This window comes from Paramormyrops kingsleyae, chromosome 6 (genome assembly GCF_048594095.1).
Source record: "Paramormyrops kingsleyae isolate MSU_618 chromosome 6, PKINGS_0.4, whole genome shotgun sequence".
NCBI lineage: Eukaryota > Metazoa > Chordata > Actinopteri > Osteoglossiformes > Mormyridae > Paramormyrops > Paramormyrops kingsleyae.
The window spans coordinates 36,259,852-36,278,004 of NC_132802.1; the positions used below are offsets into that span (position 1 = coordinate 36,259,852).

Consider the following 18,153-nt stretch of genomic DNA (forward strand, 5'->3'; position numbering starts at 1 on the left):
CCAGCTTCCAGCCAATCAGCAGCACTGAATACCTGGTACAGGTGCACTGGAAGCTGAGAGGAAGTACAAATGTGGACTGTCCCATATCCCCTGAGGACTGGGTTGGGAAACACTGCTATATGCTATGACAGGTTTGTCCAGACTTGCGTTCATAAAAAGAACTTTTGTAAAAGTATCCCTAAGCAAGCAGAATGGAATGAAAAGTTAAGACAAACAAAGAGATGAATATACCTGTCCAGACAGAGGGTGAAAACAGATGAGGTAAATAACAATCGCAAAATAATTTATCAGCACAAAACAAATTGAAAATGCAGGAAAGTAATGGTTCCCAAGACAGGTCAGTGTCATTAGAACTTTTGAAGATTCTGAAAGCACTGAAGGAAACGCTATTACAACAAAGCATAACTACAACACTCCTTTTTTTTTCTCAAATCCAAAGACAAACAGTTCAGGAGAATTAGACTATAAATTGCTCATAAGATATAATTGACCAGCAATGGCAATGTAACCCACAGCTCCAGCTGCAGGTGGCTGCCCTTCCATGCCAAACTTGCTCTCAGCAACATTCACTATATGGACAGAAGTATTGGGACACGCCTCTTAATCACTGAATTCAGGTGCTTCTTTCAGACCCATAGCCACATGTGAATAGAATCAAGCACTATGCAGTCAGGTTTACAAATACAGTGGTACCTCAGTTCTCGAACTCATTAGAACTCGAATTTCTTAAAAGTCGTACCAACCAGTTCGGAAAAAAAATACCTAGCGCTCGATCTGAATCTCAGAAGTCAAACTGTGAACGCCGACCTAAGATAACTTGTACGCGCGGGGAAATGAGTCACGCGGCACGTCTCTCAGCGGAAACAAAGGGTAACGCTTCAGTCTCAGCCTCGCATTCGCTGTGATAGCATAGTGCATATTTACACTAGCTGAATACATATATTTAGACAGTAAAAATACATTTAGACAATGATAGACAGTAATAGTAATATAATAAAATACATTTTAAAATAAAGATTTCTTATTCATTATTTTAATACTAATGATAAACCATTAACACGTTTAATTATAATAATATTGTTGTGCCGAGTGGGAACGGAATGGAGACAAAGGCGCAGACGTCAGGGTATCGGGGAATACGGGGTTTAATTACAGGTAAGGCAGGCAAAACGCAGACGGACAATACAATGACCGGACTGGGGAAACAAACTGAAACGCGGACGAAATACAGAGGGTTGAGGTACCACTGTATTTGTGAAAGAATGGCTCGTTCTTGTAGAGCTCAGTGAATTCAAGCATGGTACTGTCATAGGATGCCACCATTACAATAAGTCAGTTTGTGAAATTTCTTCCCTGCTAAATATTCCATGTTCAACTGTAAGTGGTATTATTGCAAAATGGAAGCATTTAGGAACAACAAAGACTCAGCGATGAAGTGGCTGCCCACGGAAAGTAACTGAGCAAGGTTGCAAAGTGCTGAGATGCATAGTGTAGAAAAGTTGCCAAAACTCTGTTGACTCAATAACTGCAGAGTTCCAAACTTCCTCTGCCATTAACCCCAGCATGAAAACTGTGTGCCGGGAGCTTCAGAGAATGGGCTTCCATGGCCGAGCAGCTGATGGATGAGTCTGGGTTTGGCAGATTCCAGAAGAACGTTACCTGCCTGACTGCATTGTGCCAGCTGTAAAGTTTGGTGGAGGAGGGATAATGGTATGGGGTTGTTTTTCAGGGGTTGGGTTAGGCCCCTTAGTTCCAGTGAAGGGAACGCTTAATGCTTCAGCATACCAAGACATTTTGGATAAATCTATGCTTCTAACTTTGTGGGAACAGTTTGGGGAAGGACCTTTTCATTTCCAGCGTGACTGTGCCCCAGTGTACAGAACAAGGTCCATAAAGACATGGTTGGGTGAGTCTGGTGTGAAAGAACTTGACTGGCCAGCACAGAGCCCTGACCTCAACCCCATCAAACACCTTCTGGATGAACTAAAACAGAGGTTATGAGCCAGGGCTTCGTGTCCAACAACAGTGCCTGACCCCACAAATGCTCTTCAAGATAAATGGGCAAAATCAGAATCGCTTTATTTCACTTATCACTTTTATTTAGAAAAAGAAGAATATGACCAATAAGAATTTCATGTATAAATCAAGTATGTGAACATGAACTTGCAAAGAAGACATAGATAAAATCTGTTATTTCCCATACAAAATTCCCACAGACACACTGCAAAATCTTGTGGAAAGCCTTCCCAGAGGACTGGCAGCTGTTATAGCTGCAAAGGGGGGACCAACTCCTGTTCTAAACCTGTGGGTTTAGAATGGGATGTCATAAAGGTTGCTGTGGGTGCAATGGCCAGGTGTCCCGATACCTTTGTCCATACAGTGTATGTGTCTGTGTGTCATGGAGAGCAAGATGAGGCAGATGAAAAGAGAATTTCCCCACAGGGATCAATAAGTGTCATTAAATAGTTTGTAATGACAACTTAACAAGCCAATGGAAAATTGGATAAATTATGTACAGCACTGCAGTAAAATTAATAACTAAAAACATTTTAAAATGAATTTTAGATACTTGGAGTAAGGCAGAACTCAGAGTACAGAATGCTACTGGAAATAAACAGCATTGATATGGCACTCAGTGGAGGTTTAGAGACTTACCCTTAAATATGATATTCCCTCATCTGTGTGCACAGTTTGCTTCCTGTACTGCACAGCATTCTCCCTGCAGTCCAAAACCATGGATTTATGTAAATATCTAAATTCCACATTATATGTGAATATGCCCCCACCCCATAACGGACTAGCGACCTGTCTGTAATGTTCCCCCATGAACCACCCCTTCCTTCGGTAGAAGGAAGGATTCAACCTGTATCCATTTCCTCCAAAGACATAAAGGTGAAAGCCAATCACAGGAAGTGCAGAACATGTCATATTGGGAGGTAAGATCTTCAGACCTCCACTCCACCCAGAACATGAAGTTTATCTTGTTTCACCAGATTATTGTAACCTGGCTACCTTGCAGGGGGCCATCGGGCCACAGTCAGGCTGCCTGCATTTCGGCAGACGGTAAGCAACTGGCAACTTCCATCTGTCATTGGGTATTAATGCATTTAGGTAGGTAGGTTAAGAGTAAGACTGCTAGTCTAGGGGAGGCTTGCATCACTGTCTTTAAAACCAGCAGTGGGTGAACTGAATCTCTCCAGTTACACACTCAGCTTTAGAAGCATGTAACGTAAAAAAAAGTTCATTTGAAGGAAAATTCCAATCAAGCAAGTTGTTTGCATTTCACACTTCATCCAGCTGAAGCAAAACACACAGACATACTACTGTCTATTAAAACACACAGATATAGACTTCAGAATGACAGGAAGCTATGCCCTTTATACAATAGATGGGATGATGCAGAGTTTATTCTTCGGTCACCGTGACCAAAAACGTACCTGGTAACAGAGGATGAATGATGAGAAGATGAGGGACAGAGGAAGGAGAGACGCATGGACTTTGTGACCTACCCCCCACCCCTTAGCATCTCTCCTCTCAGTCAGACACAATGTGACCTTGTTTGGGAAAATTAGATGCAATAACAAGCTCAACACTCGGTCACAACCCGGACTCGTGCACCCTCCCCACCCCACCCCCTAAAACATAACATCTGGCATTAACAAGCCTGTTTTGTTGCTTTGTTTATCCTAAGGAGGGCAGAATGGAGAGATCTCACACGGCCACCTCTCACAGCCCATTCACTATACTGTACTATACTGAGGGAATTACACAAAACTGTTTATACTTCAAATGAAAAGATATGGGGAATCTCTGTGTAAAGTAATGTGCTACTTCCACTGACCTCCACATCACTTTAGGTGACTGTGTGGTAATGTTTGTACAAATCTGGCTCCAGCGTCAACCCCCCCCCCCCCCCACACACACACACACACACACACACACATGTAGGGTAAACATATCCTTATGGGGACCGCTCATTCATTTCAATGGGAAAAATGCTAACGCTAACTATGACAACCTTAACCCCTACCCTGCCCTAACCATAACCATAAGTAACCTAACAAAATACAAGAATTTTTGCATTTTTAGTTTTTTCATAGCAGTCACCGATTTTTATAAAATAGAGTTTTCCCTTATGGGGACCAGGAAACCGGTCTCCATAAGGGAAAAAAAACGGATATTTATCACGTTATGGGGACATTATGTCCCCATAAGGATAGGTAAACCCGCTCACACACACACACACAAACACACCGAGAAGTTTTGCCTCACAAAAATAACTTCAGCCACAGCCGGCATCAGAAGTGACTTCTGCAGGATCTGGTACATGAGTACATGCACGGGCACAGAGACATTCAATATGCATATACAAAGACTCTTTATGTTCTAGACAGATCTTTATGATTTAGACACACGGTCATTGTAGAAATAGACAATCAAACTTCTCTGCTCTGTCATCCTCCCTGTACCCTGCACAAATCTGCCCATTAGTGCTGCCACAATGCAACATATCACACAATGTGCAGAGACCCAGTTTTAGGGGGAAAATGGCATGAACAGCCCATTGGAAAATATACTGGAAAAAAGACACACACACACACACACTCTTCAATGTGTCCAAATGACATATTTAATATCCTGTGATGAACATACTTTGTCTGTATGATGGTACTTCAGACCATCAAAGATAATATTTTTTAAGATGTCTCAATCCACCTCACAAACATATTTAGGTCAGGTGTACCATCACATAGATACAGACAGACAAAAGAGAGCAGTCAGCTATTTCAGCATCAGACAAAGATGGATTGGCTGCCGGTGAAGGTTTTACGTGAAGGAGTAATATTCAGAGTAATGGATACTTGCATAACACTCATGCAGTTCATGATTGCGTTTCTCAAAGTGCCACCTAGTGGCCAGATGATGGTATTTTATAATTTCCCTAGTAATGTAATTTTAATTAATTTTGAGTGAGCATATACATTTAACTGTAAAATCACATATTGGATATTCTTTGTTCAAAAGAGCCTTTTGTTAGAGTAAGAAATATTTCATACAGGATTCTCAAACCAAGGCCAGTTAGGCAAAGAAAATACATACAGTTTTTACAGTTGGAATCAGTTTAATTCAAGAGAATTAGATACGTACATACATTTGTTTTTGTTTTGTTTTTTACCAAACTTCAGTATCTAAAACTTTTGTATAAAAATTGCAAAAAAGAATTACATATAAAAAGGTACATATAAAAACATTACATGTCACATACACATTACATATAAAAAGTACTTAACAAGAGTTCAGCGTTTCAAGGTTAGACTCTTTCTCCTTTTTCACCAAAACGTCACGTTTTGCACACTTTAGCTCTCGCTTTTCCATGTTTCTTTTCAGCCTTCATCTTTCCTATGCTCTCTTTCTCATCCCCCTCTCCCTCCATCTTTATTGGAGGCTCTTTTAGCTTCTGGAACTTCTTCAGATCGGCACAGAACAGCACCTGAGAGGAGAGAGTCCTCTATAACAACTGTTTAACTCCGCCCCCTGGCTCTCCGCTCCATAAATCTCAAAGCGTTACTCACAGAGTGTGCCCATCCAGCATAAGGACCCCACAGCTTTCTAAAAAAGTCTCCTACATAGAAATAAAACAATAGTATTAAATGTCTGTATCAGAAAAATGGGGCTGTTACACATGTAACCTCATAGAAGCCTGATTTAGGTTCATCTTTGGATTCATTACTCATTGACGGATGGAGACGTAGTGCCCTCACCGATTTCTTGGTAGACCTTGTCTGTCAGAGTCTTGCGGCCCGTTGCCATGGTGCAGCGGTAGTCCCTCTGTGCAATTTGCCACATGTGCGTGTCCACAGGCAACGCACAAGACTTATCCAGCGACATCAGGCACACACAGTCTGCCACCTGCACAGCAAAATTTTGTTTGGAGCAGGAGTCAGAACCATATATGGAATTTCAGTGACTTCTAAGCAATGGGAAGTGGATCATGTCCATATGAGGTGATGAGACACAAAACCTAACGAACAGGCGGGATACAGGAGATGAGCGGAATGGGACAGAGACTCTGACACACTGTAAGGCTTTAAGCAGCAGCGCGGTACCTTGAAGCCCACCCCAGGAAGGGTGCGGAGTGCACTGCGGGCCTCTTCATAGGGCACACTGCGCAGGCCACCCAGCCAGTCGGCGCCGTGCTGGTCCAGAATTTGCCTGGCGCTCTGCTGCAGAAAGCGAGCGCGGTAACCGAAACCCAGGTCTCTGAGACTTGCCTCCACGCTGCCATCTGTTGTTCGCAGGGTGGGAGATCGTTAGCATGCATGCGTGATCATGGGAAGTTCACACAATGACTTATGACCACACTGTTATTCTGGGCTGAAAATAAAGGCTACAAAACACATGCATTTACTCACATTGCATTGAACACTGCAAGCTATATAAAGGGGCAAGTATACAACATTCATCCAGCTTCCAAACTGCTTATCTAATACAGGGTTACAGTGAACCTGAAGCAGTGTCCCATGATGTATAGAGCACAAGGCAGGGACCACTGGACTGAATCCCAGTCTATCACAGTGCACATTAATACATTCTAAACCTAACCACATGATTTATGACTGTGGCAGTAAACTGGACAGTGCACTGGAAGCATGCAAACTCCAGAAACACACAGCAGGGGGAGCCTTTGAGCTCCTAACCCTGAAGGTGAGCCGGCAATGTTGCTCTAGTACATGTCTATTAAAGTTACTGAAAATGAATCTATCGACTGTCCTATTAAATAATGAGAGAATACATGGATGAAAGGACAAACATCTGAGGAAATCAGGAGGTACCTGCCAGAGCGTGCACAGTGGGAAAATCATGGTAGGGGGTGCCATCCAGCCGGCACAGGGGAGCTCCCAGTTTGGCACAGAGCCGCTCTATCATGCCCTCAATGCGGGAGATGTGGTTGTTGGAGGTGCAGATGAAGGAGAAGAGGCATTCGGTGGGATCCTGACGCAGCATCCTCACACCTGCAGGATACGACGCAACCGAATGTCTGAGCTCCATCGTTATGCGCAAATAGAAAAACATACAAACTGCTAATGAACTTACACTAATGGAGAAAAGTATTGGGACACCTGGCTGTTACACTTACAGGAACTTTTATGACACCCCATTATAAATCCATAGGTATCAATATGGAGTCGGTCCCCTCTTTGCAGCTATAACAGCTGTCACTCTTCTGGGAAGGTTTTCCACAAGATTTTGGACTTTATCTGTGGGACTTTTTGCTAATTAATCCAGAAGAACATTTGTGAAGTCAGGCACTGATGTTGCACATGAAGGCCTGGCTCATGATCTCCATTCTAGTTCATCCCAAAGGTGTTTGATGGGGGTGAGGTCAGGGCTCTGTGCAGGCCAATCAGGTTCTTCCACATCAGACTCACCCAACCATGTTTTTATGGACCTTGCTTTGTGCACTGGGGAACAGAACAGGGCCTTCCCCAAACTTGGAAGCATAGAATTGCATGGAATTGTCCAAATGTGGGTGAAATGGTCAAGTGTCCCAATACTTCTACACATAAACTGTAGCTACATGCAAACCCACTTCATATATCCAGCACAAATGCCAGACTTTCTGGATCATACAAAACTAGGTGTTATTATGAAATGCCACAGAAGACATTATTCTGCAGGTTCCAAGGTGCTCTTACCTGTAAATATGTTGGCGATGTCCTTAAAGTGATGGTCCACAGAGGCCCATTCTTTGTATAGGTCCCCCAGTGGCACCTTTAGCTGGAAGTAATCTCTCAGGGTCTCCTCTTCACCTCCGTCCCACTGAGAGGTCACCTCCCCAAGCTCCAGTGTGCCGCCCTCCGGCTCCTCCTTCACAGCTGCAGCCTCTGTTTTCAGCTTCTTCACGGTCTCGAGCCGCTCACCCTCCCCTGGCCATTTCCTGCCAGCCTGCCTCGCTGTGCTGACCTGGGAGCCGTACGTGTGGTACCAGAGCCTGTCCTCTGTCTGCATCAGTGTCCAGACACGGCCTCCCATCACCCCTGTCCAGTGGCCGTCGGCTGTTTCACGCCACCTGGTGGAGATAGGGGGTACAGACACAGAAAAAATAAAAACCTCATTAATAGCAAAACAACCCTACAGACTCGTTAAGAGGTGTTAGTTAATAGTGATGCAATGAAGAAATCTTCAGTATAGCATTTTAAGTATGATAAATAGCTATCATATTTGTGCCAACTGTTTATTGCTTTAAGGTACTAAGTTCCTAAAATAAGAAGTTTTTCTAGGCTACTTTTAACACATTGACCATGCCAGTCGTATGTCTCAGCAATTATATGACCTGTTTATTTGTTTAAATAGCACAAAAAAGACAAATGATTCAAAAATGTAATAAACATCGGATGCTGATATATGATCTCCAATATCCAGATGTTTGTTTACATGCTACCTTGATTTTTTTCCCCATTATATTTCTATAGCAGTAGGTGTGACGTTACCGGAAAGTCTGTCCACATCCTAGCGTCAAGTCCAGCCACAGCTCTGACCGTGGACAGCAGAATGATCGCCACACGTTGGCTCCAGAGGAGAACACAGCATGTTGGGTCATGGGGAATGTTCTGCAGTCACGTCTCTCAAACTGCTCTAACTCTTACAAACCTGCAATACAGTTGACAAAATAAAATCTATTCATTCAGTTCCACCTTCAAATAAAGTAAGTATACTTTGTTTTATACCACATATTTGCAATCCAAAACAAAAGACTTGCTTCCAAAAGTTGAAAGTATAACAAAAGAAAATCAATTTTTAATTAGTGGTATACATTAGATACTAATATGCGTATATGTCTTAGTATATCTAGTAGTTCAGACTTATGTGTATATATACAATACTATTGCATATATCATTCATTAGTTCATTTTCTACAACGGGTTATTACATGCAGGGGTGCGGGTACCCGGAGTTTATCCCGGAAGCGAAGTTTTTATTAAAACCAAAACACAACATAAAATAAATGTGACTGTAAAAATAGTGAACAAAACCATTCAAACTAGCGCACTAAACGCTTTTTTTCCGACCATCGTCGCAGCCTTATGGGTTGAATAGAAATACATTTTAATTAAACCATTACAGCAAAAGCCAAGAGCAGTAAACTTATAATAGTCTTTTGACAGCTTAGCATGCGTACAACAAAACCAACGCGATCTTCAGTCCTATACACCCCCCGCCCCCAATTTTATATATATATATATATACAGTATTGTCAACAACTCCATAAATAAACGTCTGATAAAAGATATTATATAAGCTAACGTAACTATTGCACGCAATTGCACGAAACACTTCAGTACACAAGAACCGTCTTACCTAACTAGCTGTGTAACACGTGGGGGGATAAGCCCCGCCCCATTCTAGTAGACGGACGCAGACTGGGGAGTAATGTCTTACATGCCGGTTGCGTTTGATTTTCATGCACAGTCCCACTCGAATTATAAACTAATTTGAGTTTTGTATGCCGAATACTATTCGATATCTTAAATCAAGCTAGGCTATTATACGTGAAAATCACCAATGTTATAAAAGACAGTACCTAGGAAATGCTTAGGCAGGAAGTTTGGATGACGCAATCAGTCTAGATCCCGCCTCCCACGGACGGTAACCAATCGGGTACTAAGAAGTTGCTGATTCCGTTCCAGTCAGGAACAAAATTATTCTTAGGTTTAGTTTCCTTTTTCATCGGTATGCGGTGGTGTGACTGGGTTTTAGAAGAAGATGGCAGATATGTTGACTCTTTTCGCCTCCATAGGACTAAGTGATCAGAAAGCCAAGGAAACTTTGAAAAATGAATCACTCAGCGTGGCGCTCAAGCAAGCAATTTCTCGGGTAAGGCATGCAGCAGAGTAAAGTCAAGTGCAAATCGGAAAGAAGAGGCAATACTCATTATACTGCTGACGTTGGTCAGGAGTTGCAAGTTCCCCAGGCGTGCGTTTATAATATCGTATGTTTAACTTAATCGGCTCTTCAGGTTTAAAGCCAACTTTGTCTATTGGTTGCTATACATTTTCCCGTTTAATATCATGTCGCTGGGTTACAGTAAAAGAGAAAATAAATCCGTGTTTGCTCAATAAGTTGATGAACTGAAAATAAGCAGGACGACGTGTGAGGCTTCTTTTTCATAAAGTATTATTTTTTAAAATATGTTGGCTTTTTACTTTTAAAGAATATTTCTAAAGCATATATAGATAACAGATTAATTGTGAAGGGGCCTGTGGAGCCTTTGTATTTTGATAGGAATGCTGATGGGATTGATGTTCCATGTTCCCTGTAGGCTCAAGAGATCCTGGGGCCCGCGGGTGTGGACAAAGCCATGGGTACGCTGCTGTACAGCATGGCCTCTCGTCTGAAGGATGCCCATCACCTTCGTTTCCTCACTGAACAAATCGTCCACCGCAAGATCACTACAGATTTGCAGCTGTCAGGTACACGTACCTGTGTATAAAGTAGTGCAGACACATAAGTAAAGGTACGGGCGTACTGATCTGGCACACAGTGCTCTGCATAAAGAGGCACAACAACATTCCTTGGCAATCGCATGCCTTCCACACTTTGACACTTATACATTGAAGGATAGTTTAATTCTGATGTGAGTGTAGGACAGAAGAATCTTGCGTAAAATCATGAATTGGAGGATTGTTATACTAGACCATGCTCATCACCAGGTATGTTTGCTTCCTGCAGCTGCTCTGGATTTTCTGAAGAATCATTCTCAGGGTGCCGTCGTTCAGGAGGATTTTGACGCCGCGTGTGGTGTTGGAGTTGTCATCACCCCAGAGCAGATCGAGGATGCGGTGAGGAATAACTGCAGAGAAATAGTGTGAATGTCTGGATTTTGTTAAGTAAAGGTGTTTGTATTACTATCCCATGCGCTGCTACATTCTTTCGTTGATAACTTGCCGCTTATGCGAATGGACTACTGACATACACTGCCATTTGCTCTAAGGGTTGCTCACTCTGCTGTGTGTTTTAGGTGGAGGTGGTGATCAATAAACACAAAGATCAGCTTCTCAAAGAGAGATATCGCTTCAACATGGGACTGCTGATGGGTGAGGTCATGCGCACAGCCTGTCTTAAGATGATGCCGGGCAGTCTGCATGTTATATACCGGGGTGCGGTCTGCATGTTATATACCGGGGTGCGGTCTGCATGTTATATACCGGGGTGCGGTCTGCATGTTATATACCGGGGTGCGGTCTGCATGTTATATACCGGGGTGCGGTCTGCATGTTATATACCGGGGTGCGGTCTGCACATTGCATACCAGGACAGTAGTTTCTCTTTCTCTTCTTCAGGAGAAACTAGAGCTGGACTGAAATGGGCTGATGGGAAAATTATAAAAAATGAGGTTGACATGCAGGTTAGTCTGGATCAGTTAGTCTAGACTACAGTTGACTGTATGTTTGCAAAAATATGTCAGGCTTGTAAGTGCCCTGCGTGTGATTCCTTCAATGTCCTGTCAGGTCCTCCACCTCTTGGGGCCAAAGACGGAAGCTGACCTGGAGAAGAAGCCCAAGGTAACAGGCGTGAGATAAACACCCGTCCAGCTGAATGCTGAACTGTCCCTGATACTCTGTTATACTGTAGTAGCATTGTTTAGATATGGGCTTATCAGTGTTATTCAGTATTAATCAATAATTTGTAATATTCTGGGTTTTGTTGTAGTAGTTCAGACCTTCACTATGAGTAGTATTATGAAATGCATTAAATCAGTTTACAGTAAATACAGTAACTACAGCTGATAGCTAATATGCATTGCAAATACCATTGCATGTTGTTTTCTTCCAGGTTCCTAAACAAAAGCCCCAAGAGAATATGAAGAAGGAAGAAGATGTGGTTGGTAAGAAGTCAGTGTGTCGTGGGTGAATTTATTTTTGGCCATCGGTTTGCCTGTTAATGTCTCTCATACATTAGAATCCTGTGTCATTACAGTGTAATAGTCTGCGTTTCAGTGAGGTGGCTGTTTGTAACCCAGTGTCACTGCTTGGCCTTTCATCTGTGCTAAAGGTGAGACTGAAGGCAAATCTTTAATGGAACAGCTCAGAGGGGAGGCCTTGAAGTTTCACAAAACCGGTGAGGGAGACATTTATTTATTGTACCCAGTTTACCCTGTTTATTCTCGACTTTCATTTAGAAAATGCTGTGAGCAGAAGCAGTATTGGGGATCAGTCACGCGAGTCTTTGCAAACATTTCGCTGAAACTTTTTTCTGTATTTACTATATTGTGACTTCATGCACAAACACAAGGGCAAAGCTTAATTTCGTCCAGGGCTTTTGAAAGAAGCTGGAGGTTATGATGTGCTGATGGATTTACCTGTACAACCCGGTCCTTCTATCTAGGGGAGAACTATAAAACAGAAGGCTATGTGATGACACCCAACACCATGAACTTGCTGAAGAAACACCTGGAGATCACTGGAGGGCAGGTAGGCCTGAACCTGATGATGAGTGAGTGGGGGCCGGCTGGAAATGCCTGCGGGTCGGTCTTATGGAACACGTGACACGCTCTCATCACTCGCGGTCCTGAACTCCATCTGCAGGTGCGCACCAGGTTTCCCCCCGAGCCGAATGGAATCCTGCATATCGGTCACGCCAAAGCCATCAACTTCAACTTTGGATACGCCAAGGCACGTAAGGTTTAATTCCCTTAATCCCCTGCCTTTTGGGTATAGGATCACAAAATAACTCCGTTAGGTCCCAGTCAATACTGTAAGCACCCAATGCAAATTGTAAGACTAGTGCTGATTTTGGTAATACACTATATAAGGTCAATTTTTAGGCAAATTGGCCATATATCTTACATCGTATCAGGAGAGTACTGATTAGCAGTTACAAACCTAACTGCAGTATCCCATTCCATCCATCCATCCATCCATATCTTCTGCTACTTATCCGTGTCTGTATCGCGGGGGCAGCAGTATAAGCAGGGATGCCCACACCTCCCTCTCCCCAGCCAGCTCCTCCAGGGGAATACGACATGCGTGAAGCACCTCCCCAAGGAGGAGTCCAGGAGGCATCGGAGATAGAAGCCCAAACCACCTCAGCTAACTCCTTTCATCTACAGTTGAATGCAATGTTTAAAATGGAATGTATTTCCTATTCCCCAGTTTGACTTCAAAAGCAGTTTGTGAGGGTCTCTTTTAGCAAGAGAAAATGCAAGCGTCTCCCATTCCGTATCACTACTGGTTTGTGTGAGTAGGTTTGAAAAGACCCCACCCTAAAATTCATTGTGAACCCCAGTAATCTTAGACCTGTGTTTGTACTGGGCCACTTAGTCCAATGGCGGAATCTGCTACCTACGTTATGATGACACCAATCCAGAGAAGGAGGAGGAGAAGTACTTCACCGGCATCCGCGACATGGTCGAGTGGCTTGGTGAGTCTGGATGGCTATTTAACAAGGAGAAGCATCTCGGGGTGTTTCGGAACGCATGAGTGAGCTTGGAGGGTTTAGGGTGTGACTTCATGCTGGAAACGTGATGGAGCACCTTCACTGTGTCTGTCAAACAGGGTACACGCCCTATGCAGTGACCCACGCGTCTGACCACTTCCAAAAGCTGTACGACCTCGCAGTGGATCTTATTCGCCGGTGAGTGCAAGCAGACTCCTCTCTTCATAGGGCGTTTTGACGCCTCTGTTTCCCCTTCTTCCTGATGATGACACTGTATTGTATCGCGTGTGGCTTAACCGGATCAGTGTCATGTGAATGGTATGTCACTGTCTGCACTGTTCTGCATCCAGGGGCCTCGCCTATGTGTGTCACCAGCGTGTGGAGGAGCTGAAGGGCCACAGCCCTCCCCTGTCCCCTTGGAGGGATCGGCCGATTGAGGAATCTCTGGTGCTCTTTGAGAGGATGAGGAAGGGGGTCTTTTCTGAGGGGGAGGTCACGCTGCGGATGAAAATGATCATGGAGGATGGGAAGCAGGACCCTGTGGCTTATCGCATCAAGTACACGCCGCACCACTGCACGGGAGACACGTGGTACGCTCTCGCACGGACCCCTCCATCCTGTACACATCTCCCCATCCTGTACACATCTCCCCATCCTGTACACATCTCCCCATCCTGTACACATCTCCCCTTAGTCCCCGGGTGCAAACGTATCACAGCCTACTGCCGTGAACGTCCTACCGTGGAATATTACATTTGGAGGTTATAGACGGTCATCCTGATTTTATTTCGGATTTAGGCTCCGGTCTTGTTGATGCTGCAATCAGACATGGCGCAGAAAAGTATTAATCTGGTTCCTACTCTTTTTAGGTGTATTTATCCAACCTATGATTACACACACTGCCTGTGTGACTCAATCGAGAACATCTCTCACTCCCTGTGTACCAAAGAGTTTCAGGCCAGGTGAGGCATCACCCGCTCTGTGATGTTTTTTCATATATGTTAAACTGTAGGGATATTTTTGTCTCGGCAGTGAGAAATGGTGAAACCCCCATTCAAGACGGCACTTCCTGTTTCTGTTACCCTGTGTCACACAGGCGTTCCTCCTACTACTGGCTATGCAACGCCCTGGACGTGTATTGCCCTGTGCAGTGGGAATATGGCCGCCTTAACCTCACCTACACCGTTGTCTCCAAAAGGAAGATCATCAAGCTGGTGGAGACGGGGGCCGTCAGGTGCAGCAGATTCACCTCTGCGCTGCTCTGCTGTCTAAAATCACTCTTCACTCATTTGTCCATCATATCTGTCACACTAGGTTTTATAACTTTTGATATTACCAATCTCAGTGTATGAGATTCTGCACCTAAAACAGCCAGGACATTTTTAGTTCATATATTTAGTTGAATGTATTACTTACTACTGGAAGGAAAGAAATTACTGCAACCAATTTGCAACATTTGAAATATGTTGTAAGTTCACATACTTGTCTGGTCACAGCTGAATTTCAGTTTCTTAAGAACATATGAGTGATGTCCAGAACTGATATGAAAGATGGGAACCAGGCATTTTTCAAATGATCGGTATTGGCCACCACAGCCCAATCCTAAGCACAATCTATTAGCTGTGTCCATTTAATTTATGGAAGTTGTGCAGACTGTAAGGCTCTGTCACACGCTGCTGTAAGCCTGAGCCACATGGCTACAAACATACTATCAAGATGTCAGCTGTCTGGAAATAACTATTAGTTAAGTTCTCCCCAAACGAGTTTGATGGGCCGATTGGCTTCCTCTCGATTGTAAATTTCTTATGTTCTTACTTTACATTGGAAACTAAAAGTAGCCCAACAGCTACCTGCAGTATTTCGATTAGGAGGTTGCAGTGAAGTGTTGTTTAATACAATGGAGCTAATTAGGCACTTGCAGAAATATAAAAAGGAAGAACACTGCAAAATCTTACTCAGATGTAGAATGCACCGACGCCTGCTGAATCTGTATGTACATTTAAATATTAAAATATTGGATCAAAATCAGCAGATATTAGTATCAAATGGATTAGATCAGGGTACCTAAAGAGAGGATTGGGATATCCCTAAAGTGTATTAAATTTAAAATATGTTGTTAAACAACTAAGAAATTGAACTAGAAAACAATTCCACAAAGATTATTTGAAAAACATTGTATTTACAAGTGAGCTCTTATTTTTTCCACAACTTTGGTGTATAATCATTGAGATCTATATTATAAAAATATTTTTAAATATGCACATAAGAAGCGTAACATTCCTGGTAATGTGTTATACCAGTGTCCAAGCGGCAGGCTGAATGTGAATCTGACATTGCCCTCTAGGGACTGGGATGACCCGCGTCTTTTCACACTGACCGCTTTGAGGAGGAGGGGCTTCCCTTCACAGGCCATCAACAACTTTTGTGCACGGGTGAGGGGTCGTGCTGTCGGTGTGGTGGAGGCCCAGAACAACCCCGCAGAGTGCCGTTAGCGTGACACTGGTTTTCACCACACCAGGTTGGCGTGACCGTTGCCCAGACAACAATGGAGCCTCACATGTTGGAGGCCTGCGTGAGGGACGTGCTCAACGACACGGCCCCACGTGTCATGGCCGTGCTTGAGCCGCTCAAGGTCACCATCACGAACCTGCCCCATGACATGGAGGTACTGACCTAGGGCGCCTCGCTTTCAAAGTGTCTGTGTGTGTGTGTGTGTGTGTTTAATCACACTTTTCTTTCAAACGTATCAGACTCAGATTCGGGTCCCAGATTTCCCAGCCGATGAGGCGCGAGGCAGTCACACCGTTCCTTTCACACGTACCATCTACATCGAGCGCGCCGACTTCAGAGAGGTCAGGCCTCGTGCCGGTAGCAAAATGCATGTCAGCGATCAATATTGTAACCACTTATGTGACGCAGTGTAACAGTTTAATGCTAATACACTAACAACCACTGTCCTTCCCCTACAGGTAATGGAGAAGGGCTACAAGCGACTGACCCCTGATCAGCCAGTGGGTCTCAGGCATGCTGGCTATGTCATCACCCTCCAGCGGGCCATTAAGGTAAGATCAGTACCTCATCTGCTGTAATAAACCCGACCGTCTCCATGGGAAACCTCTTCCTCCATTGTGATTCTGTCTCTAGGATGAAAATGGAAAGGTGGTAGAGCTGGAGGTCACTTGCTCGAGCACGGTCACAGCCGAGAAGCCCAAAGCCTTCGTTCACTGGGTCAGCCGGCCTCTGCAGTGTGAAGTCCGCCTGTATGAGCGCCTGTGAGTGAAGGGAAGCGTGCACCTGCCGACGGGGAGGGAGAAGCATGCCAGTGTACAAGTGCTTGATAACGATTGCTAGTGCTTCTGTGCTCATGTCTGACTGCCTGTCCTCACAGATTTCTGCATAGTCACCCGGAAGATCCACAAGTAGTGCCTGGGGGGTTTCTGAGCGACATCAACCCTGTAAGTGACTCGAGAGAGATCTCTTCATTTTCAATTTCAAATGAACAACAGGTGAATAGGAATAACAGCTTGGACTGTGTTGATAGTAGTCCAGTGTAGGTGGACTGCTTGCTTTATTCTGTGCTCTACTCCATATAATCAAGACTCAATTTATCCAACCTCTTGACTTGTAATAAAGATGAATAAAATATTCATTTTTAAAAAGTGATTTGACTGCCCTGGGTTCCCATATGCACCAGAATGAAGAGTTCCTGTATAAGTCTCTTTGGTCTCCCACTCTTTCTACCAGGATTCCCTGCAGGTGATTGACAATGCCATAGTGGATCGTTCAGTCAGTGGAGCGAAGGTGTTTGATAAGTTCCAGTTTGAGAGACTGGGCTACTTCTCCATGGACCCCGACAGCACCAAGGAGAAGGTGAGAGACTCAAAGCCACCACAGGGTGGAAATATTTGCAAGTGATGATGGTGGTAGATGGAATGAGCTAACCAACTCTGTCTACAGTAAGGAGTTATGTATGAGCTCTTTAGCAATATAAAAAAATAACTGAACTTGATCTCTGTCTCTCTCTAGCTGGTTTTCAACAGGACAGTGACACTGAAAGAAGATCCAGGAAAGATCTGATTTGGTACTTGTTGACATATCAGTCAAGACCTTTTTTTAGTTCCGGAACCTTTTTCTCCTGAATTTGTACTTTTTCTCTGGTCTGGAGTCTATGAGCCCAGTTACTGTCCCTGCCTTATATTTACTAATGTTGCATAGCGTTTAGCCACCTGGACACCTGGCAAGCTTGCATCTTTGAATTATGGTAATAAAATATAAATAAATATTGGTTTTGTTTTTAAATTATGAATTATGAATAATGTGGTGATTATGAAGAGGCAACCTACTCAAATGTGACCTCCCAACATTAAATATAATCCCCGGGTGTGAAGTGTATTAAGTTATTGGCTGAAATGTACAAGAAATCAACCTGAGATTGCAATGATGCCTGGTTAGCCAAAATTTTAACCAAAATTGTTTTATAATAATTTATCACTGTTCATTTGATTCACTGATCATAGTTTTTAAAAAAATCCAGTCATCCATCCATATGTTAGTACATTAGTTTGTCTCTCTAAAACTTGGGACCAATCTAGAGTTTAGGGCTGACTGTGGGAATTAACCTTTGCATGGCCATAGACGGCACATTTTCTGTGAAGGCTTAATTCGTTGAGTCATTCAGTAGATCTATCTCAGGTCCACCTTAAGAGAGCAATAGAG

At 43.6% G+C, this 18,153-nt stretch overlaps 2 protein-coding genes across 5 annotated transcripts; one reads left to right on the plus strand and one right to left on the minus strand.

The window, feature by feature from the left end:
* Positions 1 to 4,607: 4,607 nt before the first annotated feature.
* Positions 4,608 to 9,542, minus strand: ogg1 (8-oxoguanine DNA glycosylase). Of its 4 annotated transcripts, none has more exons than XM_023819366.2 (8): positions 9,361 to 9,542; positions 8,493 to 8,652; positions 7,698 to 8,071; positions 6,834 to 7,013; positions 6,108 to 6,286; positions 5,763 to 5,910; positions 5,574 to 5,623; positions 4,608 to 5,491 (listed from the first exon to the last, which is right to left on the minus strand). In XM_023819366.2, exons 2-8 carry the CDS (start codon positions 8,600 to 8,602, stop codon positions 5,342 to 5,344), a joined length of 1,191 nt encoding a protein of 396 aa, XP_023675134.1. In that variant the 5' UTR covers positions 8,603 to 8,652; positions 9,361 to 9,542; the 3' UTR covers positions 4,608 to 5,341. The 4 variants fall into 4 exon arrangements, with proteins under 4 accessions (XP_023675134.1, XP_023675136.1, XP_023675135.1 ...); XM_023819368.2 differs by lacking the exon at positions 9,361 to 9,542 and adding an exon at positions 9,312 to 9,356; XM_023819367.2 differs by lacking the exon at positions 9,361 to 9,542 and adding an exon at positions 8,933 to 9,305.
* Positions 9,543 to 9,665: 123 nt separating this feature from the next.
* qars1 (glutaminyl-tRNA synthetase 1) lies at positions 9,666 to 17,743 on the plus strand. The gene is made up of 23 exons (XM_072713166.1): positions 9,666 to 9,876; positions 10,322 to 10,472; positions 10,732 to 10,841; positions 11,021 to 11,096; positions 11,343 to 11,407; positions 11,511 to 11,564; positions 11,836 to 11,887; positions 12,055 to 12,120; positions 12,388 to 12,473; positions 12,588 to 12,674; positions 13,323 to 13,422; positions 13,557 to 13,635; positions 13,788 to 14,027; positions 14,307 to 14,399; positions 14,534 to 14,671; positions 15,782 to 15,869; positions 15,956 to 16,102; positions 16,188 to 16,289; positions 16,407 to 16,499; positions 16,582 to 16,709; positions 16,826 to 16,892; positions 17,182 to 17,307; positions 17,464 to 17,743. The coding sequence occupies exons 1-23, from the start codon at positions 9,766 to 9,768 to the stop codon at positions 17,512 to 17,514; spliced, it is 2,310 nt and encodes a 769-aa protein (XP_072569267.1). The 5' UTR covers positions 9,666 to 9,765; the 3' UTR covers positions 17,515 to 17,743.
* Positions 17,744 to 18,153: the final 410 nt, after the last annotated feature.